The following is a 25,852-nucleotide window of genomic DNA, read 5'->3' on the forward strand; positions in this document are numbered from 1 at the left end:
TGGATAGTCTGGTGAAGGGTAAAATATCCAATAATGGTAAAATCCAAAAAAGTTGATTACATTTCCATTATATATATATATATATATATATATATATATGTGCATAAATGACATTAATTCCAAAAAATTGTTAAATCTTGAAATATACTTTTTCACTTATGATAATGCTCTGTATGCAAACTGAACATCTATTATCGTATTGGGAAGTCCGATGATATTACTGGATACCATCTATGTATATGTATCCTTCCAGCTCATTGCTGAGCTTAACACAAAACACAAATGTCTGCACCCACATCTGTGATATATATAGACATCAGGGGAGATCACCACTGGTTACTTCCTATTCAGAGAAGATCATCCCTGGTTGCCTCGTGTCATGCTCGTTGGGTGATTCAATGTTGATGTGTCGTTCGACATCCATTGCTTCTTCAGGGAGTGTTTCCTGTGGGGTGGGGGGGGGGTCAGGGTTTGTAGACAGATTTGAAGTTCCTGGTATGGCATAATGTGGGCCATCCACAACTGGGTATATCTTATGGAGAAACCGACAGTTGCACAATGTTACCCTATTGCTCCCATCTACTTGCACTTGGTACTGTCGGTTCCCCTGTGTCTCAACGATGCTCCAGTCTTTGCCATCGCCGAGAGTAGTTAACATCCGGATTCTGGATAATATCTCCGATTTGGAGTTACCGGAGTGGACGACAATACTGGTTGTAGAACTGTTTGTTTCGCATGAACCTCTTGACGATTGCCACCTCTTTTAATTCACCTATTTCTTTCCGCTGTTTCCTCATTTGGTATTTATCTCATAAGACAGGAAGGTGGTCCTTAATGACAACCATAAAGCATTACAGCTGTGGATATGTACAGGGTTAATAATCCTTGAGCAGCCCGATCATGGCATAGGCGTCCACATTGTTGGCTAGTATACGTTTTGCAGTTTTAATAGCTAATTCTGTATGATCGTTGTTTTGAGCATAATAGGTCGATGAGGTAAGTTTCTGTATATCCCATTTCCTCAAAATGGAGTCGTAATCCTGGGATTCAAATGGTGGCCTACCATCTGAAGAAATTTCTTCGGGTTCACCATAAGTACAGAACCAAGTTCTCAAGGTATCGCATACCATTTTGGCCGTTTCCAACGTCATAAGGACCACTTTGACTGATCCAATATATCGATCCGTGTATACCATGAAGTTCCTACATTGTATATCGACAAAGTCGACCACCACTTGTTGAAAAGGAAACTTCAGGTCTGCTGGCGACATTAAGGGTTCCCTAGGCTGAGATGGTGCAATCATGTTGCAAGTGCAGCACTGGGATCTGGTTCTGACGTTATCATCCAAACCTGGCCAGAACAATTGTTGTCTTGGATTTGCCAGCATACCATTTATGCCTTAATGTACAGAGTAAAGAGATTCTAATACCTCTGCGCACAGTTGTCAAGGTATCAGGATGTTGGTGCCTTTGATGATAACTCCTTCCAGGCAGTATAATTTTTCACGCATAGGCTAGAAAACTCGAGCCATGGGTGGGATATCATTGCGTGACTGAGGGAAGCCATTTTGAATTAGATCTCTCAGGGTTCTGGCACTGGTTCTCTTCTTCAGTGCAACGTCTCCATTTATGTCCTACTTCACTTTTTTCTTTCAATGATGGAGAACAGGTATCGGCATGTGAATTGCTGTTGCTTTTCATTGTCTACAGTGGTTGATGGGGACACGTGTTGAACACGCTTGAGTTAAAGTGTTCTTTTAGCCATTGTTACAATTCTTGTCTGTTGAATTCTGTTGGCTTGAATGGGATGGTTTCTGGTTTCTTTGGAACAGACGTTCAGCATGTGTATCCACATGGAGCTAATTCTCTTATATTTCTCAGAGTTATTCCGTGATAGCAAGGACAGAAAATTGGGAGGCAAGACTGTTTGTGATAAATAAAGCCCAGAGGTGTTTTCTGACACACATACATCCTGTTGTGTCTCTTTCATTCCCACTATGTGCAAAAACAAAACACCTCTGATGTGTAACCGTCTGTTATACCCTTTATCCAATGAGTGGTTGACATGAGGTAACCATCCCAGGAGTTTTTGAATTTCTGGCTTATTCGAACATGTTTGAGCCCCTGTGTGTGCAAAACAGAGAGTGAATGACTGCACTGGCTCACTGGTTTTCTCAGTACGTCTAAATCTTGCATGAGTTTCAGGCATCATAGTCGCCATTACTGTAACTGGGGGAGGGGGTAACTCTGGGTCATACACCTAAAATTGCTCCCCCTCTCACTCAAGGTGAGGTACTTCACTGGCTGTGTCTTATCGTGCTTGTGAGCAGAAAAAAATATCCGAGGTACCATTAATGAGTATAAATGATTCTACTTATCAATATGTTGATTGTGGCTTTCGTTCTGGACCCCTCAAATTTATGGTATACCTTTTTCAGATGCCCCATCACCCCGCAAAAGTTGCACTTAAATCCAACTGCTGGACAATCCCTTCAACTCATCGATTCTCTCAAGTGTGGCATATTCCTGCAACCGTTGCAATGTTCGGTATATCGTAGAGTTGAGTCTTTGTCTCCTGGTTGTGCTGTTCTTGGTTCAACCTTCGTACACCAGATAGTGCAAGAAGGTGTGTGGCATTGTTAAAATGGGGACTTGACTTTGTCTGCCGCCTTCAGGTAGACTAACCATGAGAACTTCTGCTCTAATGTAGTAAGCGAAGCTACCTCTGCCAGTATGCTTCTTTGGATTTTAGTATTTTGCAGCCCAGCTATCATCTGCCTGGCAACCATATTGTTTGAATAGTCCACTTGCTGCCGGCAAGTCTGTTCGTTCAGACATTGAATTAAAAATTCATAAAATTTGGCTTGGCCATGCAGTCTCGATAAGAAATGAGTTACTGACTCACCCTCGTTTTGTTTCATGGAGTGGAATTTCTGTCGGTTATGTAAGCAATCCTCTCACAGCCACCAGTTGTATCTGACAAAGAAGGTACTCTTCTGAGGTAGAGTTGAGCCTTTCTGGCCCTACAAGTTCAAAAAGTAACCTGTTTGTTTCCAGCATACAAGTCTCCCATAATTAGTTTTGGATTATGGCTGAGTCTTCCAATCTGCATACCTCTTTGTATCATGCTTAGATGTCCAAAAATAATGCCCATTTCCCGTCAGTGGCATTCAGTCCTATCGAGGGTCATTCCGTTTTATTTGTCCGCGACATGTTGGGATGACTGCAAAGTACTCCTTTCATTAGTTTGATGTCTTCTTTCTGAAGCTTAACAAATTGCTTCAATAAACACATGCTTTCTTGCCTCATAGTACAGGGTAAATCACGGGAAACGGATGTTTTTAAGGAAAACAAAACTGAATATTCCAACAAAAATTTTATAATGTACATAAAAAAAAATCTACTAAACAAAAGCAATGAACATTCTAAAAACCTCCGTTTCCCATGACTCACCCTGTGCTTTGGTGAATATTTTCAATATCCAATGTCGGTTTCACAAATGTTCACACTTTACAGTGGTAATCTTGTTCGTAGCGCCATGTAATGGTAGCGTAATGTGGGAATATGTATTCTTCCAACTTGTTGCTGAGCTCAACACAAAATGCAAATGTCTGCGCCCACATCTGTAATATATATATACACACCAGAGGAGATCACCGGTTACTTCCTAATCAAGGGAGATCATCCCTGGTTGCTTCATGTTGTCAGTTACAGACAATTCATACAAACATGAGGATGGACTTTTTACTTTTACATCCGAGGAAGAAAAAAAAGATGAAAAAACTTAACTCTTTCTCTGATGTGGGATTTTTAAATCCAAAATTAATTACAAAAAAAAAATAATGAAAAAAATTCTGGAGCACAAAAGATTACTAGTTTTAATGGTAACACTCCCGTCTTTGTAGCTCTTTAAGGTTTTATTTTTTTTAGTTAAAAAATAGGAGACCTTACTTTGGAGAAAACAACCTTCCTATATATATATATATCAGGTCTTTCGACTTGCGTGGTAATAAAACTTCACAATGTCACTTGTGATGTTAGGCTGTGTAAGACGTTAACTTTGTTCAAAAGCGCCTGTTCCTTCTTTCATTGGATTACTGAGATTATCGATACATATCGAAGACATTCTGACACAAAACCGATCTAAGAACACTGCCAAGCACATCAAATACCTTTGTGTGAAATTTCATAAAATCGGACCAGCCGTTTTCGAGTCCATAGGAAACAAACTCACAAAGTTCTTTTTATAAAATAGTATATATATATATATATATATATATATGTTTTAATGAAAATAACTAAGATATCAAACTTAGCATTAAAATATAACAAATACTGATGTTATTTTATGTTTTTGAATTATTTACTTACGTCAGAAAATCATTTCCCATGGATATTTTTATTTTTTTTTATTTTTAGCTAAAAATTCATCGTTCTTGAAAGTTGTTTAAGTAAAGTCTGAACACAATTGGCGACTCATTATAAACTGAACGGAGAATCTATTTTCGGAGAAAGTGTTATTTTTTTTATTTTTTTTATTTATAGATTCTTTATTATCGCAGTTTGTTATTGATGAAAGGCATTTTTTCTTCTCTCTCTTCTGCAATTAACATTCATCTGAAATTAAAAATATATTCCGTATTGAAAACGAAATGGATGCGGATTTATTGACTCTCGCTTCCTCCAAATATGGCGCACCTCCAGTTTAATCTGACGTTTTCATGCTAAAAAAAGAGAACTTACTCTTCAGTGGTACGCTAGGTGTGTCAGAAATTTCGTGAAAAATAGTGAATAATTCAACCTCGTCTTTCCAAGCTTATAACTACTCGAAAAATGTAATTCAAGCCCTAATTTTTTTTTTTTAATTAAAAGGGGCAAGGACCAAGGTTTCATTAAAGAAAAAACAAAAAAAAAAACAAACAAACAAACAACGTGGTTAAAAAAAAAAAAAGGTTTTAAACTTCGGAGTTTACAGGTAAATTTCTAAAAAACACTACTTTTTTTGTTTTAAATTTGAATATATTATTTATTGACCTTTTCTCTTCAATTTGTGATATATAACACTTTGGTGAATAAATTATTTACTTTTTAATAGACATTTCAAAATGGGAGGCGTGAATTATTCTACCCCCTGTCTTTCCAAGCTTATAACTACTCGAAAAATGTAATTCAAGCCCCAATTTTTTTTTTTTTTTTTTTTTTTTTTTCAATTAAAGGGGCAAGGACCAAGGTTTCATTAAAGAAAAAAAAAAAAAAAAACAACCCCAAAAAAACAATGTGGTTTAAAAAAAAAAAAAAAAAAAAAAAGGTTTTAAACTTCGGAGTTTACAGGTAAATTTCTACAAAAACACTACATTTTTTGTTTTAAATTTGAATATATTATTTATTGCCTTTTCTCGTCAATTTGTGATATATAAAACTTTGGTGAGTAAATTAATTATTTACTTTTTAATAGACACTTGAAAATGGGGGGGGGCGTGAATAAAAAAAAAAAACGTTTGTCTACAATATTATATTCGGTTTATTGGAAAGAGTATAAAATTTCACATTGACCCTGAAAATATCGTAAAAATAGAATCAATAGAAAAATTTTCATAGATTTTTAAAGTTTAAAAATTGAAAAATATTGAGTTCGTAAAATTCATAACTGTTTTTTAAAAAATAAAAAAAAATATTTCTATTACTTTTAAAACAACTTTAATAGTTTATTTTGGAAGTATAATCCATAAAGAAAATAAACAACCCACTTTTAAAAGAAAAATTACGAGTTTTTTTTATATTTTATTCGCAGTTTCGTGTTAGGGGTGTCAAAAATTCCTACAAAAGTTCTGATACACCTAGTGGTACGCTTTCTGGCTCAACACATGGAAACATCACAAACATTAGAAATAATCTTAGTGATGGGACGAGTTCAATATTATTGACCCTCACCTCGCGCCGATTCCGTTACAATTAGCGATTCTGTTCTAGATTACTGATTGCAATGTTTTTTAAAACCCTCTCTCTCTCTCTCTCTCTATATATATATATATATATATATATATATATATATATATATATATATATATATATATATATATATATAACTAGGGCTATGACAACAGCATATTCTTTTCATTGTTTTGACTCGAGTATGTATCCGTTGATATCGTATATGCTTTTATATAGAACTAGCCTGGGTGCCTGGCGTTCTCTGGGTGTTTGGAGGTGTGTGTTGAGCAAAAAATTTTTTTAAAAGTGGTAGTAGGTAGGCAGCCTGGAACCCATACCGCAAAGTAGGAAAAGGACGTGAGAAAAAAAAAAAAAAAAAAAAATGGACGCAACAGCAAAACGTCATAACTAAACTGAAGTGATGTAGGTTTAAATTAAGGCTAGTCAATCGAGGAGAAGATGACTTTCGAAAATACCGGCAAAAAAAGTGACCCCTCCCTGCAAAAAAGTGCCCAGTTGAGGAATTAATGATTTTGGCCAATTTTTTCATATTTGTTGTCCGAAGGATTGAGCTTCAAAATGATACCGATCTTGTGAAAATCCGTCGCCTGTCGAAATTTTTAGGCAAACATACAAACATTTAATCAGACAGGTGAAATTTATATTATAGATGATGTGGTTCCCAGTTGATTAACTGTGTTGGATATATACTCGAGAGTCAAACAATGGTAAGAATACTCTGTTGTCATAGCGCTATATATAACTAAAGAGTTGTTATTTGTTTTGACATTTTTTTCATGGCCCAACACGCACGGGAAGAAAAAAATAATTTACCCATCGTCGGCACTCTTTTCAACTCAACACACAGAAGCACCACAAACATTAGGAATTATATTCCAATATTTTCCGCAACTCTGATACACTTACCAATGTTTTGTATTATTTGGATTATTTGAACTACTGTTCTGATCTTGAGTGTTATTTTCACAATGTTTCGGTCGACATAACCTCTGATCTTCCTCAAGTGTATCTTATTGAACTTGGGAATCTTTGTGTTGAACTCGGAATTTGCACAAAATTTCAAAACATTATGCAGATAACACTCAAGATGAGAACAGTAGTCCGAAAAATCCAAATAATACCAATAATTAATCCCCATTTCAAAAATTCAGAAACATGTTACCGCTTTTAGTCTAAATTCCCGATTCCGATGCAATTACTGATTTCAATTTTTTTTTAAATCCCTAAATATTTAGCTACAGAGTTGTTGTTTTTTGTTTGTATATACGGCACAATTATGCTGACACACCGGTTCTCACTAGATCAACGGAGTTAAGCAACGATGAGCCTGGCCAGTACTGGAGGGGGATCATTCGGGAAGGCTAGGCACTGTAGAAATTTCCAGTTTGGTATCTGGAGACGCGTTTAACTCACGGAGGAAGATACATCCCCAAATTAAGACGGAAAGCAACAGGAAACTAACGTCCTTGTCTTTCTGAGATTACCATGGCTCTACAATTTGGATAACAGTGGTTGTAGACGGTGTTAAAAGAGCAGGGCCACTGCATGCACTTTCCGATTACCGCAAAACTCCATGTAACATATATACCATGCACTGGATAAGACAGGGGAGGCTAAGTCAGTAGCCCTAGACGTATGTAAAGCCTTTGACAAGGTTTTCCACGCTTGTCTTCTTGTGAAAATCAGATCCTATGGTATCACTGGACAAACAGTAAACATATTCAGATCCTTCTTAAATAAGAAAAAAATATGGTTGTCCTCAATTGTTGTACATCAAAACAATCGATTATATCTATAAAAGTGGCCGTGTGTGTGTGTGTACATTTTCCTACGCAATAACTCTGTCAATTTTCAGTCTACAGACTCGAAATTTGATATACAGGGTACTGAGATTTGGGAAAATCTTTGTAATCCGTTTTCGGACAGAAATTTGGCTGTTAAGGAGTCAAAATTCAACGATTTGACCTTTGAGAACTCTACCAAACTCCTCCGACAATTTTGGGTCTAAACACTTGAAATTTTAGATATAGGTTCCTTGGACATGGATCTAACGTAATAACTTGATTTGAGCCCAAAACAATAAATGTTAAGGGGTTAAAATAAGGGCCAAAGTAAAAAAAATTGACCGCTTTTTTTTTCTTCTTTTTTTGCTCAACATACACCTCCAATAACCCGGGCAACGCCGGGCTGAAATGCTAGTATGATATAAATGCGGGTGTGCAACAGGAGTCGATCCTTGAATCTTTCTTATTCCTGATATTCATAAATGACCTCCATGATAAAATTGTCTCTGAAATGGGTGTATTTGCTGACGAGATTATGCTCTATAAGAGATTCGAATCGAAAACAAATGAAGACATGTCTAAGAAAATGGCTAAATTTTTTATAGGAAAATCTTCAGTCTGTAGTAAAATGGGGTCGTAAATGGATGGCAATATTCAATGTTACCAATACTACGCCTCTTTCCTTTAATAACTACAATAAACCTGCCGATTGTTATGGCTAGTGATACACTATTTGAATGTATTTTTTTCAAACTTCTAGCCTTAACATTCACAGGCAACATGAATTGGAAAAAATGCATTGAGGACATTGCCAAGGCTGCTGCAAAGAAGGTGGGCTCTCTCTACTATTCTAGAAGGTGACTCACACGTGAGAGTATTCTGTATGGAGGAAGGATGTATAGATTTTAGTTTTTAGCTAAAATCAAATATTTATCATTTCATCATTAGTACCAGTAACAGAAAATAAAGTTTTAAACAAACAGAAACAAGCAAAAAAAAATAAATAAATAAATAAAAATAAAAGAATCGTTTTTGGCATTGGAAAATAGGCACAAATTTTACAGATTCAGATACGCCAAAACATTCTGATTCATCCAATTCAGATTCTAATTAATTGTCCCTACACTACTTGTAAAAATGGATCAAATGCGTGCATGTATAAAGGGGAAAATTATACAAATATTATTTCTATGATTGGGATCTTTTTGAGAGGAGTAATTTATACATTTATTTATTTGTTTGTGGACTATTTTTTTACGATACCAGTTCTTATTAAATTGTTAGGTGAAAGTACCCGTGCCATTTTTAAATAGTATTTTCAAGTTTAATTAAAGTTTTATGATACCTGTTTTTATTAAATTGTTAGGTGAAAGTACCCGTGCCATTTTTAAATAGTATTTTCAAGTTTAATTAAAGTTTTATGATACCAGTTCTTATTAAATTGTTAGGTGAAAGTACCCGTGCTATTTTTAAATAGTATTTTCAAGTTTAATTAAAGTTTTATGATACCTGTTTTTATTAAATTGTTAGGTGAAAGTACCCGTGCCATTTTTAAATAGAATTTTCAAGTTTAATTAAAGTTTTATGATACCTGTTTTTGGTGAAAGTACAGAATAGGTACACAACACCCTCTCGTCCCCATGTTAAGAATGGCTTTCTAAATGTCATTATTTCAGCATGGCTCAATAAGTGCATGAGTACCTTTTATTTTCTTGAATAAAATAAAAACTACTCGACGAGAACACTACTGTTTTTGTTTTAATTATTCTTTATTAAAAAAAAAAAAATTTAATTGTTCAAAACATGTTTTTTTCCCAAAACGTATTGGGATTTTTTTTAATTACTATATTTTTCATGAACATGCTCTAAAAATGTTTCAAAATTATCTAATATTTTTTCACTTTTCTGTTATAAGCCTCTCTATACATGGCCTCATCGACATGAGACCATTTCATTTCTCCTACTGATCCCGATATGTATTTCAGTCTTCTTTTAATACAAGACCAGTAGGCTTCAATATTGTTGGTGCAAACACAAGTAAGCGGATCCCCAAAATTGTGTGAATGGTTTACAGTCCCGTGAACAAACTTGAAAATAATAAATAGCGAGGATTCCATATTGAATTTCACCAATTTTCCTGTTAATAATTATATAAACTCCGACAAAAAAAAAAAATATAAAATAAAATTATAACAAAAATCATACGCAAATTTCAAGCCAAAAAACAAACAAAAAAACAAAAAAAAACAAAACAAAAAAAAACAAAAAAAAAAAAAAAACTAGGTCACGCATGCAAAAATTCTTTCCTTGTAAAAATAATAACTTTTCCCTCAGTTGAACAGGGATAGCATTCGTGTACGTCCGTTCTTTTTCTTTATATTTTTTAATATATAAAATAACTCCTGAAATGGATTGTTATTAATTTCATGGGGCATGTTTAATTCATGGTTAAAATACTTGTTTTGACTTTTATCTTCAATGAAAGAAATTTTTACGAAAAAAAAATCAAATTGTTTTCGAAATTCCCTTAATTGTATTTCCACTTTTGTGCTGTACCAAACTTTTTTGCTACACAAAACTTTCGATTATGGAATGGTATATTTCAAAAAAACAATTCCATGAGAATCGGAATCGTACTTTGTATCGGAATCGTTAATCAACATTTTCCTGGAATCGGAATTTGAAAAAAAATTTAGGAATCGTCCCAACACTAATGTGTAGCCAAGAAAATCAGCAAGCTGTCTATCCAAAAAGCATGATATAAACGTGGGTGTGACTCTGGGTGGAGGTGAATCCTTAGACCTTTATTATTCCTGATATTCGTAAACGATCTCCCTCACACGAGGGGAAAATGAATCTACACATATATAAGGCAATGGCTGAAACCTTAAGGAATGTGCAGTAGCATGGGAGGGGGGGGCGTAAATGGATGATAGCATTTAATGCTACTAAGACTAAACATCTTTCCTTTAATAATTACAAGAAACCTTCTCAACAACCAATTGCACTAACTAATAATATTCTACCTTAGAGCTCTTCATTCAAATATCTTGGTTTAACATTTACAGGAGACATGAATTGGAACAAATATATCGAAGACATTGCCAAGGCTGCTGCAAAGAATGTAAGTTCTTTCTAACATGTTAGAAAATTACTTACACCCGAGTGTATCTTGAATATTTACAAAGCAACCATTCGCACATGCATGGGTTGGTACATCTGACACTAGTCTCACGCTCGTAAAAAAGGCCGGAAAAAGCCTCCAACTCTTGAATTGAAAGTCATGTTTATTTTCAGAAGAATTTACGATGGGTAGCTATTCTGTACAAGTCCTGGAGATGAAGAGTTTTCGGTGGGTAGCTGTTCTGTACAGGTCTTGGACTTTATAATTTTGCAGGCAAAGGACAAAAGATCTGTCTCATGTTGATACGAAACAATCATGTGCGAGAATGCTTAAAGATTCAATATTTTATGAAGCAATTCTGATTGCTGATTGATTGCTAGCAGAATGTGGTTCCATTCGATTGGACAGTTCCTATTGCCAGTCTCTATAAGTAGAACCTTCCAACTTTTGGTGATCATACCCTCGTTTTATATAAAAAATATTGCAACACCAACCTAATAGGACCCACACTATCAATCAAGCTCCAACAACTCTCCCATCGCCTCAATGTTGTATCAATGTGCCTGTTTTACAAGTACTTTAATGGAATGAGCTCTGGTGAACTCTTAGCACTTGTGCCCCCATGGCGTACATATTCCCGACTAATCCAACAAGCAACAAAATGCATTGTACGAAATAAGTAAGGGTAAAAAAAAAAAAAAAAGTAGAAAAAGAAAAGAAATTCTGTATAAAATTATGTTTACATCTGGAAAGTCTCCTAGTTTACTTGTAGTGAAAAGACCAGCAGATCCTTTGCAGGCAACTTTTCTTTAGAAAAAAAAAAGATACAAAAACGAACGAGATGGCATTATTAGGTATTCATTATTCATTAAAAATAAATCTCCAGGAAATTATCTGATCGGAATCGGATCAAATAAATGCTTCGTTTCCAAAAGCATTTGGAATCGGTTACAGGGTCCTTTGACAAATCCATTATTATAGATTTCATCAGTATGTCTTCAGATAAATCAACACAGGGTTATGACACACCACATGCTCAGTTGCTTGCTTGCCTTGATGAGAGACACGAGACCTACATATGCCTAATTACCTCAATAAGAGATGCACATGACTTATGTGTGTCTAGTTGCTTCAATGAGAGACACAGAGTTACCACATACTAATGCTAAGTTGCCTTGAGGGAGACACTGTTTACCTTGATGAAGGACGTGTGAAACTTAAGCCTATTTGGTTGCTTCGATGAGAGGGTCATGCGACCTATGCCCACTTGGTTGCCCGACAAGAGAGGCATGTGACCTATGCAAGTTTGGTTGCCGCGAAAAAAGAGACACATGCGACCTATGCAAGCTTGGTTGCCCAGACAAAAGAAGCATGGGGCCTATGCACCTTGGTTGCCTCAACAAGAGAGGCATATGACCTATGCAAGCTTGGTTGCCTCAACAAGAGAGGCATATGACCTATGCACCTTGGTTGCCTCAACAAGAGAGGCATATGACCTATGCACCTTGGTTGCCTCAACAAGAGAGGCATATGACCTATGCAAGCTTGGTTGCCTCAACAAGAGAGGCATATGACCTATGCAAGCTTGGTTGCCTCAACAAGAGAGGCATATGACCTATGCACCTTGGTTGCCTCAACAAGAGAGGCATATGACCTATTTCCCACATGTAGAACGCCTGTGGGATGATTCTGTCGCAGAGATATCGACTGCTCTGTCTTTTCTGATGGTACGTTTCCTCTTGTGTTCTTCATTGCGTGCAAATTGAACAATTCTAGCCCTTGTGGTATGCCAGGAATATTTGTCTGGGGTTGGTTTTTCCCACAAGTCAGAATACAAACCTAACTGCATGAGAGAACTTCAGCCTGTCATTGAAAGTGTATGAATAGAGTAGGCTATTTTCTTTGGTATTGCCCTGGAAGCAGATCGTAATGTTATGTGCATTTTCTCTTGTCTCTGTTTTGGTCTGTGAGTGTTTTTATTTTTAAAGTCAGCTGTGGGATCCAGGAATGAATTTGATTTTTGAACACAGAGAATGACTTAGCACATGCACACAGTATACAGCATTTCACATGACCATTATTTTAGCAATTTTGCTAACTTTTTGCTCGGAATCTCCACTGTACAAAATGTGTGTTCATTTTGGAGTTTGTTCTTGGAGCATAGTCATTCTTTTTATTTTTCTTTTACTATTATTTTTTCTAACTGTTATTTCAAATAAGGCACAGAACCTTGGAGAGAATTCCAAGTTTGGAAGCTTTTCTAACATTTACAACAAGGGAGTACAAGTGACTTGAGCTCGTCAGAGCACATTCCATTATAGTATTTGTAAAACAGGCACAAGGACAACATTTCAGCGATGAGACAGGGGTTCGAGTTTGGTAAACGATTAATGTACCAGTCCAGATGTGGCAGCAATACTCCATGCATTCATGCACGGGCGAATGGTGGACTTGTAGAGATACAGAATACTATCAGTTGACTTAAATAAAATTTCAGTCATACAGGATGAGTAGTTTTCTAAAAAAAGAAAAAAAAAAGGGACAGACAGACAAACTTTTGAATTATTTAATTTTAGAAAAGTTTCTAAGAAGGTAGTTAATCTGTACAAGTCAAGAAAGTAAAAATAAACTTTTCAGTTGCTAATCTGAATAAGTCTTGAACTGTAAAAGTTTGCAAATGAACTTTCATATTAGTTGGATTCATCAGACTACTGTTCTCATCTTCAGTGCCATTCTCACAACATTTCGGTCGATGTAACCTCCGACCTTCTTCAGGTACCCTTTATTTACTTCACAGGAGTAGCATGCTCTCATTCTGTCTGCCAGGACTAGATAAAGGCCCTAAGTAATTCACAATTGTATCTTTCGGTCACTCACACTGAGAATTGTGGCACAGTGGTTAGAGCACTTGGAAAAATCAATTGTAAAAGTGATTTTCTCCTGAAGGTTCAATTCTTAGTGTGGGCGACTGAAAAATATAATTGAGAATTACTCTGAACCTCTATCCAATCATAGCTGGACAGCACAAGAGCATGCTACCTGTGAAGTAAATAAAAGGTTCCGTTCGAAATTTGACCAAATTGCCGAGTTCAACAAGATACACCTGAAGAAGGTCGGAGGTTACATTAACTGAAACATTGTGAAAATGACACACAAAATGAGAACAGTAGTCCGATGAATTCAAATAAGAATAACCAATCCTCATCTCAAAAATTCAGAAATACAAGAGCAAAGATCTTTCTCGTACAGATACAACAAAATTATGTGTGGGAATTCTAACAGATCCAGTACTTTTATAGAGCAATGCCAGTTTCTAGTTGGTTATTAGCAGAATGTGGCACCATCTGATTGGTCAGTTCCTATCGTCTATAATCATACCCCGTTATTATATCAAAAATATTGCACTAAGATAAATATAATATTGGAGTTGTAAGAAATTTGTTTGAGACCCCCCCCCCCGTTCATTAGTTAATTATTTGAATATTAATAAAGAAATAGACAGTCAAAATGTCTATTATATTTGCAGTTTCTGGTTAGTTGTTAGCAGAATGTGGCGCCATCTGATTGGTCAGTTCCTATCGCTAGTGTCTATAAAAAAAACAAAAAACTTTCCAATTTTCTTCAATCATACTATTATTATTATATCAAAAATATTGCAACAAAAACTAAGATAAATATAATATAGGAGTTGTAAGAAATTTGTTTCAGACCCCCCCCCCCGTTCATTAGTTAATTATTTGAATATTAATAAAGAAATAGACAGTCAAAATGTCTATTATATTTGCAGTGTGTGTTTGCCTGCCTGGGGTTGCAATTGGAAAGAAAGCCCTATTTAAAGATTAGACTACTTTCTAGGTCAATATTTCCAAGGAAGCTAATAAATTTTGTATTGGTTTATAAGAATAGTGCAGAAGTCTGCATTTCTGCGAAAGAGAAAGGAGACGATTAATGAGAATTTAAAAAAATAAATAAATAAATAATTTTTTTTTTAAATGTGTATCTATTTTCTGATACCAAAAACAAATTTTCCGTTGCTGGTACTATTAATAAAATGCTAAACATTTATTGATTTTAAACGACCAGAAAAATTTAAGTCTGTAGATCACCTCTCCACAAATGTAATTTTTACACTAGTGAGGAGGGTGGTGGTGGTGGTGGTGGTGGCTACCTTGCAGGTCATAAAATACGCTTAATATATAATAATTCATGCAGATTTTGTATTTATTATTACACAGCCAATTCTCTATTGAATATTATATTGTACCTAATACATAGCACTGATTTCAAAAGTTAAAAATAGGACTTGTGTGCCATCAGTTAAAATTGAAATCAAAACATTAAGCGCTCCAGCTGTGTTCGCTACTATTTGAGCTAACCCGACAAACAGATAAGAAAGTTATAAAACTAAACCACTTTTAATAATGATTAGTTTATGCATGCAAAAACTAATAGAAATTTCAGCAAGTTGCAATGAATATTTTGTATTTCAAATTGCCGCTTTCTGTACACGTCATCCATCCAAACAAAGATTTTACTCATTACGAACCATTCTTGGTGTATGATTACTATTTCCTGTAAATTTCAGTGTTATGTGATCAGTAGTTTAAGAGTTTATCGGTTAAATATTTACACACATACGTATATCTATTGTTTTATTTATAAAGATAATACAATGGCAAAGTGTTTTTATGAATGAAACGGCAAATTTTCATTTTTAATTTCTTGATAAATAGTAATTGACACCTAAACTTAAACGTAGATTCCATGAACAAAGCTTCTTTCTAAGAACTCCACATCGATGGAACTCTGTTCCGTTTTCCTGCTTTCCAACTTACTACAACATAGTTGTCTTCAAGTTCAATGCAAACAAGTTCTTGATGAGCCGTCACCTTAAGTAATCCAATTTATCAAATTTCCACTACTAACGATTATTACGATATTGTCCCATTGACTACTGTACACTCATTAACTCTTATCCTCGAGTAGCCTCTGGGCCTTGATAAGTGGTGACTCCTTTGTAAAAAAGGGTGGACGATTTTGTACCCTATGCACTCTAAAATAGGTCGATTAAAAAAGAAAAATCACACAAATGTACTGTATGTATTTGGAAGTGTTCTTAAACAAGTTTTGTATCGCAATAAGTACCAAAAATTTGATAATAGAAAAAGTCTGATTAAAAAAAGAACAGTCCAATTTTTACCAAAGTTAACACCTTTATACAACCTAACATCACAAGTGCATTTGAGAATTTTTATCACTGCAGTCAAATATTTACACACAGAGAGACACCCATACAAACATCTACTGTTTCATTTATATAGATTTGTGAGAATATATATATATATATATATATATATATATATATATATATATATATATATATATATATATATATATATATATTCTCACAAATCTATATAAATAAAACAGATGTTTGTATGGGTGTTTCTCTGTGTGTAAATATTTAACTGTGCAGTGATAAAACTATATATATATATATATATATAGTTTTATCAAAAAAATAAATAAAAAAAATAAAACATATTTGCTCTGCAATAGTATTGAGCACTCTCTTCAAGTTTTTACTAATTACCAGTTTTACCATATATATATATATATATACATACACACACATTTTATGGATCATACGGTAATGTCTACTATTATATAAAAGTCACTTTATGTGTGTGTGTTCCTTCCTCATAGGTTCTAAAACAGCTGAGACTGTTTTACAAATTTCACACTAAGCTAATTTATATATCTGGCAGTGTTCTTAGATATGTTTTGAACAGAAATTCATATGATAAGTATCGAAAATCAAAAAATCTGATCTTAAAAATAATTTTTCTTTCTTATAGATAAAAAATAATTTTTACAGGGGAATATTTTATGTTACACCAGACAAGGGAGATAATAAAATCTCAGCAAATCATTTCTTATTAAAAAAGTAATAGAATTAATGACATCTGAAAACATAGCTCAGTGGTAGAGCATTCGACTACAGATCGAATGATCCCCTGTTCAGGCCCGGGCGTACCGCCCCATTTTTATTTTTATTTTTCTTATTAATAAGTTCAATTTATGACAAAATAAATTGTATCATTTAAAATCGCTGCAAATCATTTCTTCGTTTGCATATTTTAAAACTAAACATTAATCAGAAGTGACTCTTCCAGGGCATTCATCGTCAAGCCCAAATATCAGCTGACATGATATAAACAAACACAGATTGAATTTGATGAATGACATAATTTTTGAATTTTTTTTGGTGAATTAGTCTACTGGGCAAATTATTCCTCATAATATATAATAATTAATAGAGGAGTGATTCTATAATAATATATATGCAAATATCATGTTTAGACATATTGTACAACTGGGCAATCCCCGAGTATCCAGCTAGTATGCAAATTAAAAAGAAAACACATCTATGGATAAATATTTAATCATTTTAAAAGAACCAGATTCAGTAATTGTATCGAAATCATGAAAATACTGAAATCGTCCCATCACTAATGTTTAGATAAGGAAAATTTGGAAAGACCCCTATACAATTTAAAAAAAAAAAAAAAAAAAAGTTAAAACAGCATTGAAGTGAAACCATTTCTTAAGTGTTCTTTTTTATTTTTTCATTTTTTTTAGAAGCAACAAACTTTTCTATTTTCTTTAACTGCAGATTTGGCAACTATTGTTTAATTTGAGTTCAGCTTAGTTTGGCAATTCATCATGTATTTTCAGCAAGAGGAGCTACATACCACACAGAGAAACATTTGATGAACGAATAATTTCATGAAAGGAACCTGTCAACTGACCATCTCATATGATCTAACCCCCATTAGATTATTTTCTTTCGAGATATGTAAAGTCCCCATGTCTACGCTGATAAACCAGATACAATAGACTACTTGAAAGACAATATTTAATGCATTATAGCCGAAATACAACATAATTTAGATCAAAGAGTTGTGAAAATTGGACCTCTAGATTACGCCATATATGTACAAGCCACAGGGATTATATGGCCCAAATTGTATCTAAATTATAAATGTCAATAATTAATCTTTGGAATAAATGACATATTTAAATAATAAAATATTTTTCAGTGATTTATCTTTATTTAAAGTTCGCCATCTCGAGAAAAAGAAAAAAAAAACTTCATATGCAAATATTACCTGAGGTTTTATGGTAATCCGAAAATACAAAAGAAAACGAAAACAGCAACTTAAATATTTAGAGGTTTTTAAAGGAATCAAAATCGGTAATTGTAGTGGAGTCGGGAAAGATGAAGTAGGAAAACACGACGGCTGTTCCCTTCTGTTTTGTGGAGCTACCCCCCCCCCACACTTTGTTGTTCCGGGGGGGGGGCGTTAATATTTCTTCCTTTTTGGATCGATAATAAGGGGTTCAGTAACCTTTCTCTTCCTTGTCGATCGGCGCTGTTCTAAGTTTGCTTGGGGAGGCTCGATATCGAACATATCATATACCGTATCGCTACCTTTTTCGAATACTGGTCGTATTTTTCGTGCAAACATGGTCTCTGCAGGAGACGTTGCTTCAGGGGTATTCGGGTTCGGTGTGATCCTGTAAACCTGTAAGAACTGTTGTAAGGCCTTATTTGAAGGTGTGTTCGAATGATCTTCTGTTTTGTGGAGCAAATGAATTTGTCTTCTTGGGCTTTGCATTTTATTTCATGTCGGGTAACTGGTAATTCTTTAATCATGTTAACTAGCAAAGCGAATCGTACATTCCTTTTTTTCCTAAAAACTGGCTCTGCATTTCAGTTTCAGTTCAAATTTGGCTGTTGCTTTCCTACATTTACCCAAGCCCGCTGAAAAAATTTCAGGAAAACGCTTTTTTTTAGATCTACTTAGTTTTTGTTTTTCTGTAGAAAACAATTTTACATTTTGGCAAAAGGTGTTGATCGATACATCCCACAGATTAAATTCCTGAAACCAATCGGTCCCAAACAAATTTTCTATGTTCTTGAGCACAAATAATTTAAGTTTTTTCGTTGTACCATTAAAAGTTACATTTGTAGTCAGTTCTCCTTCAAAATTTATTTTTTATCAAGTTATCATTTTTGCTGACTTGCCAATTTTCTGCATAGTTGGCCTATTTAAATTTCTCCACGTCTGTAAATTTATTATCGATAAGTCTGACCCTGAGTCTAACTGTAATTTAACGTCCTTGTTTAAAATTCTAAGACGTATTTTCGACTGTTATTTTCGTCTTTCTTATTCATTCTCATCTGTTGAACCCGAATTTTACTTTTCTTCTGCCATTTGCAGTGCGAGCTTTTGTGTCCTAGTTTTTTGCAATTAAAACATTCTTTGGTACGATAAAGGCAATCCTTTGACCAATGCAAGTTTCCGCAGCGAAAACAAGGGATTGAAGGCTTCTGGGTGCCTTGTCTTTCGTGCTTAAGTGGAAGATAGCGTCTAGTTTCCGTTTTGTTTTTTGGAGAGTACACCTTAGTTCTTCTCTGTATGTTCTTTATGTGTGAAATACCAGCTTCTTCGATGTTCTTTGAGTCCTTCTTGATACTAATGATTCTTTGGCAATCTTCCGCCAGCTTTTGTACAGTTAAGCCTGGTTCACTTTCCAGTTTTGACAAAACTCTTCGACGGATCTTAGAGTCTCTTGTCGAAGTTAACCCCTGGACGAATATGAGGCACTTGAAATCATCGGCACTCAATTCTGACAATTTAAAATCGTAACAGCGTTTGTTAACAATCGAGGCGAAAGTCAAGAAGTCTACATCGTCTTTTTTTGTAAGGTTCAAGCATGTCCACCGTTTATGGAACAGCGATGATTTCGAACGAAATAGTTCAGTTAGTCATTTAACGGTTTCCGTAAACATTAGATCGCTAGTCTTTTGTGGCAAGATATAGTCGACGAATTTGTTGTGTTCCACAGCCCATAATTTGCTGAGTAACAAACAGAAATACGTTTCAAATGTTTTATTTTCTTCAGGACAGTAGGTGAAATTATTTATTGTACTTAGTACCACACTCTGGGAAAACGCTGCATCACTCTCTGTAGCTTGATTCTTATTCATTAAAACCTGGAGTAATGCTTCAGTTCTCTCTTTCTGCTGTTTGCAATGCAAAAAGTCTGTCATCAGCTCTCTTTTGCATTTGGATCATTCTTTCTTCTGCCTGTTGTAGTCTATCGTCAGCTCTTTGCTGGTCAATTTGAAATTCAATTAGACGGGTTATCGTCTCTTTCACATCTTCCATTGTGTCTCTTTATTTTCTTGAAATATAAAGGTATTTGTAACTTAAATGGAAGTCACAGCAAGGGAAAACTTTTATAATTTATGGAATGTATACTCTTCAATAGCTATAGCAGAAGTGCAAAAGTTATAGATTCATTTTGCATACACTTATTTTCTCGTTGACACGTGTTCCTTTTGTGTCTGATATGCCAGTAGTTCAGAAATGGGGACAGATTTTTGTTTTACCATAGAGAAAAAAAAAATAGTATAATATACTACATACAACATGAAATATACAATCTATATATATAAAAGCGAAAATGTATGTATGTATGTATGTATGTATGTTTGGATGTCTGCTAAAAACTTTCGACAGATGCAACGAAAATTCACAAACTCGGTATCACATCGAAACTCAATCCTTTGCAAGAAAAAATATTGGGGTTGTCCCATCACTAATGTTTACAGGATAAAAACTTCAAAAGACTTGAGTTGAAAGCCATGTTTAGTTTCAGATCAGTTTTGTTTTATACAAGTCCTGGAGCTGAGTGGTTCTCAGTATATAGTTCTTGAGTTGGAAGCCACAGAGCAAAAGATTCTTCCAGTATTGACACGAAGGAAACATATGCGAGTTTGTTACAAAAAAGGTTTCATTTTCATGGAGCAATTCTGGTTTCTGACTGGTTGGTAGCAGAACGTGAATTAATTTGATCTGTCAATTCCTAGCAGCATCATTATAAATAGAATCTCCTAACTGTCAGGGACCATAACCCCCTCATTAGTTAAAAAATATGGCAACGAGAATAATAAAAAATTGGAGGCAGTGCCAGAGTGGTACTTACCATTTCTTAAGTGTTCGGTAATGTATGAGAATCCTGTCGTTTTTGGATGCAAGACATATCTGTACTTCTGCAGATGTTGATTCTCAGCATATTCATCACTGCGTCGCATGGTAAATTCCGTTAAATCTGTCCCTTCTGGAAACAACAGAATCTGAAACAGTGTAAAACACTCAAGAAATTAAATTTTGCAGGAAAAAACAGCAAAATAAAATTAAACAGAAAAATTAAATGGACCAAGTGTATTTTCATCACTCCAATTATGCTCACAGTTAAAAGTTATCGGCACTATATATAAAGGAAAACCAGTCAGATTCATGACATTAGACTGCTATAATATATATATAATTATACATATATGGAATTCACATTTCTTTCACCTGAATCTTTTTAAGGAGAATCATTTAAGGATTTCGCTTTTACTTTGATGAAACTACAATGAGGATCTCCATTATTTTCATCAGAATTGGCAATATTTTCAATTTTTCACAAATTTCATGGCAAATAGCTTCAGTGCCTTGTGGATGTCTTGGAAAAGGCAAAGGCTACAAGTAAACCCTGACAAAAAATCCAGTTCACAGTCATGATAGCTGAATGGTGAAGCACTGCAACACTTTTCCGGCAACTCCTGTAACTGCCCTAGACCATATTGGCTTGCCTTTCCATCAGACTTTGTCTGCAATGCAGAAAGGGGAACTCTGATAACTGGGCAAACCTAGGTCTCCTTATCACTAGGGCTAGGACAACAGCATATTCTTTTCATTGTTTTGACTCTCGAGTGTATATCCGTTGATATCTTATATGCTTTTATATAGAATGATGTGGTTCTCGGTTGATTAACTGTGTTAAACTGTGTCGAATATATAGTCGAGAGTCTAAACAATGATAAGAATATTCTGTTATCATAGCCCTAATTATCACCCACCCAGGCTTGCATACGGAGAGGCAATTCCAACTTCAAACTGTATAGCCACAGTAGATGCTGCAGTGCACCAGACTAGATGTAAAATGTCATTGTCTTATTGGAAAGAAAGTTGCCATCAATGAGTATACATAAGTCAATGACAAAAGTAAGGAATATTTCAACATGTATTTTGTGCAATTAAAATATTCCTATTATGTTGGCTTCTCAAAACAGCTGACCTTGTACTGAACCTGGCAAAGAGGTAAATAGTATAAACACAGAGAATGAAAGAGACACAAAAGAGAGAAAAATAAAGAATATATAAAACAAGAGTGGGGGATAAAACAACATAGAATGAGAGAGGGGAAGAGTGATAGACAGAAATTCAGTGAGTGATAGGTTCATTTGGTTGATTATTGCAAATCAAAGCTAATTAGAAGAATTAAAAGGGAATTTGTTTTCAAACAATGCTACAAGTAAGGAATATTTTAACATGTATTCTATGATTAAAATATTTATGAACAAAAAGCTTTAGGAAAACAAATGTTGACAAATTCAGTTTTAGTATAGATATAACAAAGACTGCATTGTGGTCACAGGTAGTTGTGTTATCTATATATATATATATAAGCAAAAATGTGTGTATGTATGTATGTGTGTTTGTATGTCTTGCAAAAACTTTTGACACGGGTCACGGATTTTCACGAGATTGGTATCATTTTAAAGGCCGATCCTTTGCCCGACAAATATCGAAAATTTGGCTAAAAACGTTAATTACTTCACCCTAAAATCATCAGTTTTCTACGGGGGGAGAGGGGGTCCAGCAAAAACCATCCTCTCATGACAAGTTCGGTTGTACGCATGCGCAAATGACGTCGGAACCTGATTTAGTTCAAAGATTTTAAAAAATGGCCTAATTTCGTCGACGTCGTCTTAGCTCAGTTGATTAGAGGTCGGCTTCATTATTAATGGTTTTGGGTTCGAATCGTGGTGTGGAATTTTTTTTTTAACAATTTTTAAAGATTTAATAATGAAACAGGGTTATTTAAGCCATTTTTCACGTGTCTTTTTTAGGGGGGGGTTATTTTTCAGATTTTTAAAAGAAGTTTTAACGTTCGTTTTTCTGTTTCACGTTTTCTGTTTTGTTTTTCCGATTTTTACATTTAACATCGTTCGTTTGCCTTACATTAGTTTTTTTTGTTTTTTTAAATATTTACTTCGCTTATTCTCGTGTTTTGATTACCCCCCCCCACAAGAGCACACACACACCTCGAAACACCCGGTCAACGCCAGGTACCCCCCTGCTAGTCTATATATATAAAAGGCAAAATGTGTGTGAGTGTATGTGTTTGTATGTTTCGCAAAAACTTTCGACAGAGGCCACAGATTTTCGCCAGACAGGTATTATTCTAAAGCTCGGCCGACAAATATCGAAGAATTGGGCCAAAGCATTAATTCCTTCATCCTCAACGGCTTTCTTTTTTACGGGGAGGGGGTGAAAAAAAATGGTATCTTCATGACAAGATGGCTTTACGCATGCATCAATACGCGCAAAAGACGTTTAAATAGCGCAATGGGTTAAGTGACAGCGTCGTTATCTAAAAATTTCAGGTTCAATCCCAGTTATCAGATATACTTTTTGTCTCGATTTTTAAACATTTAATATTGAAAGGAGGTTATTTATACTATTTTTTTTTTACTGTGTTTTTTGTTTTTTTCTTTTTTTTTTGGGTTTTTGTTTATCCGATTGTTTTAAAGAAGTTTTACTCCTTCGCTGTTTTATTTGTTTTGTTTTTTCCGATTTTTTAAAAAGTTTAAACAAGGTTATTAATTCGCTTATTCTCCCCCTCCTAGATACACACCTCCAAACACCTGGGCAATACCTTTCTTTTTTTTGGGGGAGGAGATTTTTTTTTTTTTTTTTTTTTTTTCGATTTTTTAAAAGTTTTATGTTCGTTTTTTTTTTTTTTTTTCGATTTTTTAAAAGTTTTATGTTCGTTTTTTTTTTTTTTTTTTTTTTTCGATTTTTTAAAAGTTTTATGTTCGTTTTTTTTTTTTTTTTTTTTGGATTTTCCGATTTTGTAAGTTCTTTACCCCCCCCCCCTCTACACACACACACCTCCAAACACCCGGGCAATGCCGGGTCCCGGTACCTCCGCTACTAGTCTAATGCGATGGGCGCATTTTTGCATGTCTCGAAAAGGCTTTTTTTCGCCAACGGTCCCGGGGGGGGGGGGACTATAGCTTAGAAGTGTTTATTCACCACCTAGATAATATTTAGGATTTGGGAATGCACGTTGTGTCTAGATTTATTTACAGAGATTTTTACAAAATTATTGCTATTTTGGCTTCTCACGTGTTGATTCGGCTTTTTCCTATAAAAGCGAAACTAATTCAAAGCTAACACAATGTTCTCGGCAATCGCGCTGGGAACGTCCAGAAGCAGTCATCTTGGGGGAACAAAACCAGCCAAGGTTGAGTAAACAAATCAAAAAAAAAAAAAAAAAAAAAAAAACCTGCCCCACAATAAAGTTAACACCGTTACTTCTATTTGACCTCATTAATGAGGTCAAATAGAAGTAACGGTGTTAACTTTATTGCGGGCACCTGTCAATTCAAACATCTTTCCGTTACTATTTCTTGCTGGGCGAATGGTTAACGTTGCACTTTTTTTTCTCACTTTATTATTTTCAATCTGCGACTCAAGGTTTCGACTTAGATTCTTCCTACTTACCTACCAAAACGATTTTTTATTATTCTTTTGTTTTGATTTACCCCAAACCGCCGGGTACCCCCCTCCCCACTAGTCTATAATATAAATCTCACCTGTCTGTTTAAATGTATGTATGTGTGTATGTATGCCTGCCTAAAACTTTCAACAGAGGCGACGAATTTTCACGAGATTGGTATCGTTTTGAAGCTCGACCCTTCGGACAACAAATATCGAAAAATTGGCCAAAAACATTAATTCCTTCACCCTCAACTGGGCACTTTTCTACAAGTAGGGGTCGCTTTTTTCGCAGCTATTTTCGAAAGTCATCCCCTCTTTTCGATTGTCTAGCCTTAATTTAAAGCTATGTCACTTCCGGTTTGATTGATGGGTGCAACAGCAAGAACGTCACTTTTTATTTTCACATTCTTTTCCTCCTTCGCGGTACGGGTTCAAGCCTGCCTACTTACTACCACTTTTTTTCTTCCTGCTCAACACACACCTCCAAACACCCAGGCCATGCTTGGCAACCAGGCTAGTTTAATATAGAAAAGGCAATTGTCTGCATATATGTATGCCTGTATGTCCAACTAAAAGTAAAAAAAAATACAAAAAATATCCACAAAGTTTGTATTTTTTTTTTTTTTTTTGAGTGGCATTGCCCTCAATAAGTGAGAATAACAAGTGGATCTTGGGTTTACTTTAAGCAACCACTTCCCTTATTTTGTCCTTTAGTCCTCACATTTCAGGAGTGATATTTTTTTTTTTTTTTATTACACGGTGATCACCACTTATCAAGGCCCGGAAGCCACTCAGGGATAAGGGTTATTGCAAGTACATTACGTTAGTGTGGAGATTTGATGAAGTGTTTACTTAAGGGGGCGGTTTATTAGGAATTTGTTAACATTGGACTTGAAGACATCCAAGTTGTAGTCCGGAGGGAAGCAGGCAGACGGAACAGAGTTCCACAGGCGTGCATTTCTAAGAAAGAAGCTTTGTTCATGGAATCCGCGTTTGATTTAGGCACAGATATTTCTGACAAAGAGGGAAGAATTGCTATTTTCTAGGTCAGAATCTACTCGACCTAACACTTATAGTTGGCAAGTTTTTGACCTTGAAGTAGTATTCTTAGCCCCTTACATCAAGTAGCTTCATGTTTTGTGTTGAGCAATTTTTCTGAAAAAATAATGCTATCTAAAATTTAGAAAAAAATTATTGATTTTATGGGGATCAACTGAGTCAGATTTTGTCAGGGGCGAGGGTCTGTTTTTAGTGTTATGTAATAATTTGGAAAGACAATCTTGACTCATTCCTTGATAATT

The 25,852-nt window shown here is 35.0% G+C and overlaps 1 protein-coding gene across 1 annotated transcript in view; it reads right to left on the reverse strand.

Moving 5' to 3' along the window:
* LOC145256313 (lysocardiolipin acyltransferase 1-like) overlaps nucleotides 1-25,852 on the reverse strand; it is a 173,748-nt gene that overhangs the window by 7,290 nt on the left and 140,606 nt on the right. The window contains exon 4 of the mRNA XM_080115042.1: nucleotides 20,920-21,070. Coding sequence (XP_079971168.1) covers nucleotides 20,920-21,070 — 151 coding nt within the window. The remainder of the gene's footprint in view (nucleotides 1-20,919; nucleotides 21,071-25,852) is intronic.

The sequence above is a fragment of the Euprymna scolopes genome, chromosome 32 (assembly GCF_053919585.1).
Source record: "Euprymna scolopes isolate OS-2025 chromosome 32, ASM5391958v1, whole genome shotgun sequence".
Classification (NCBI taxonomy): domain Eukaryota; kingdom Metazoa; phylum Mollusca; class Cephalopoda; order Sepiida; family Sepiolidae; genus Euprymna; species Euprymna scolopes.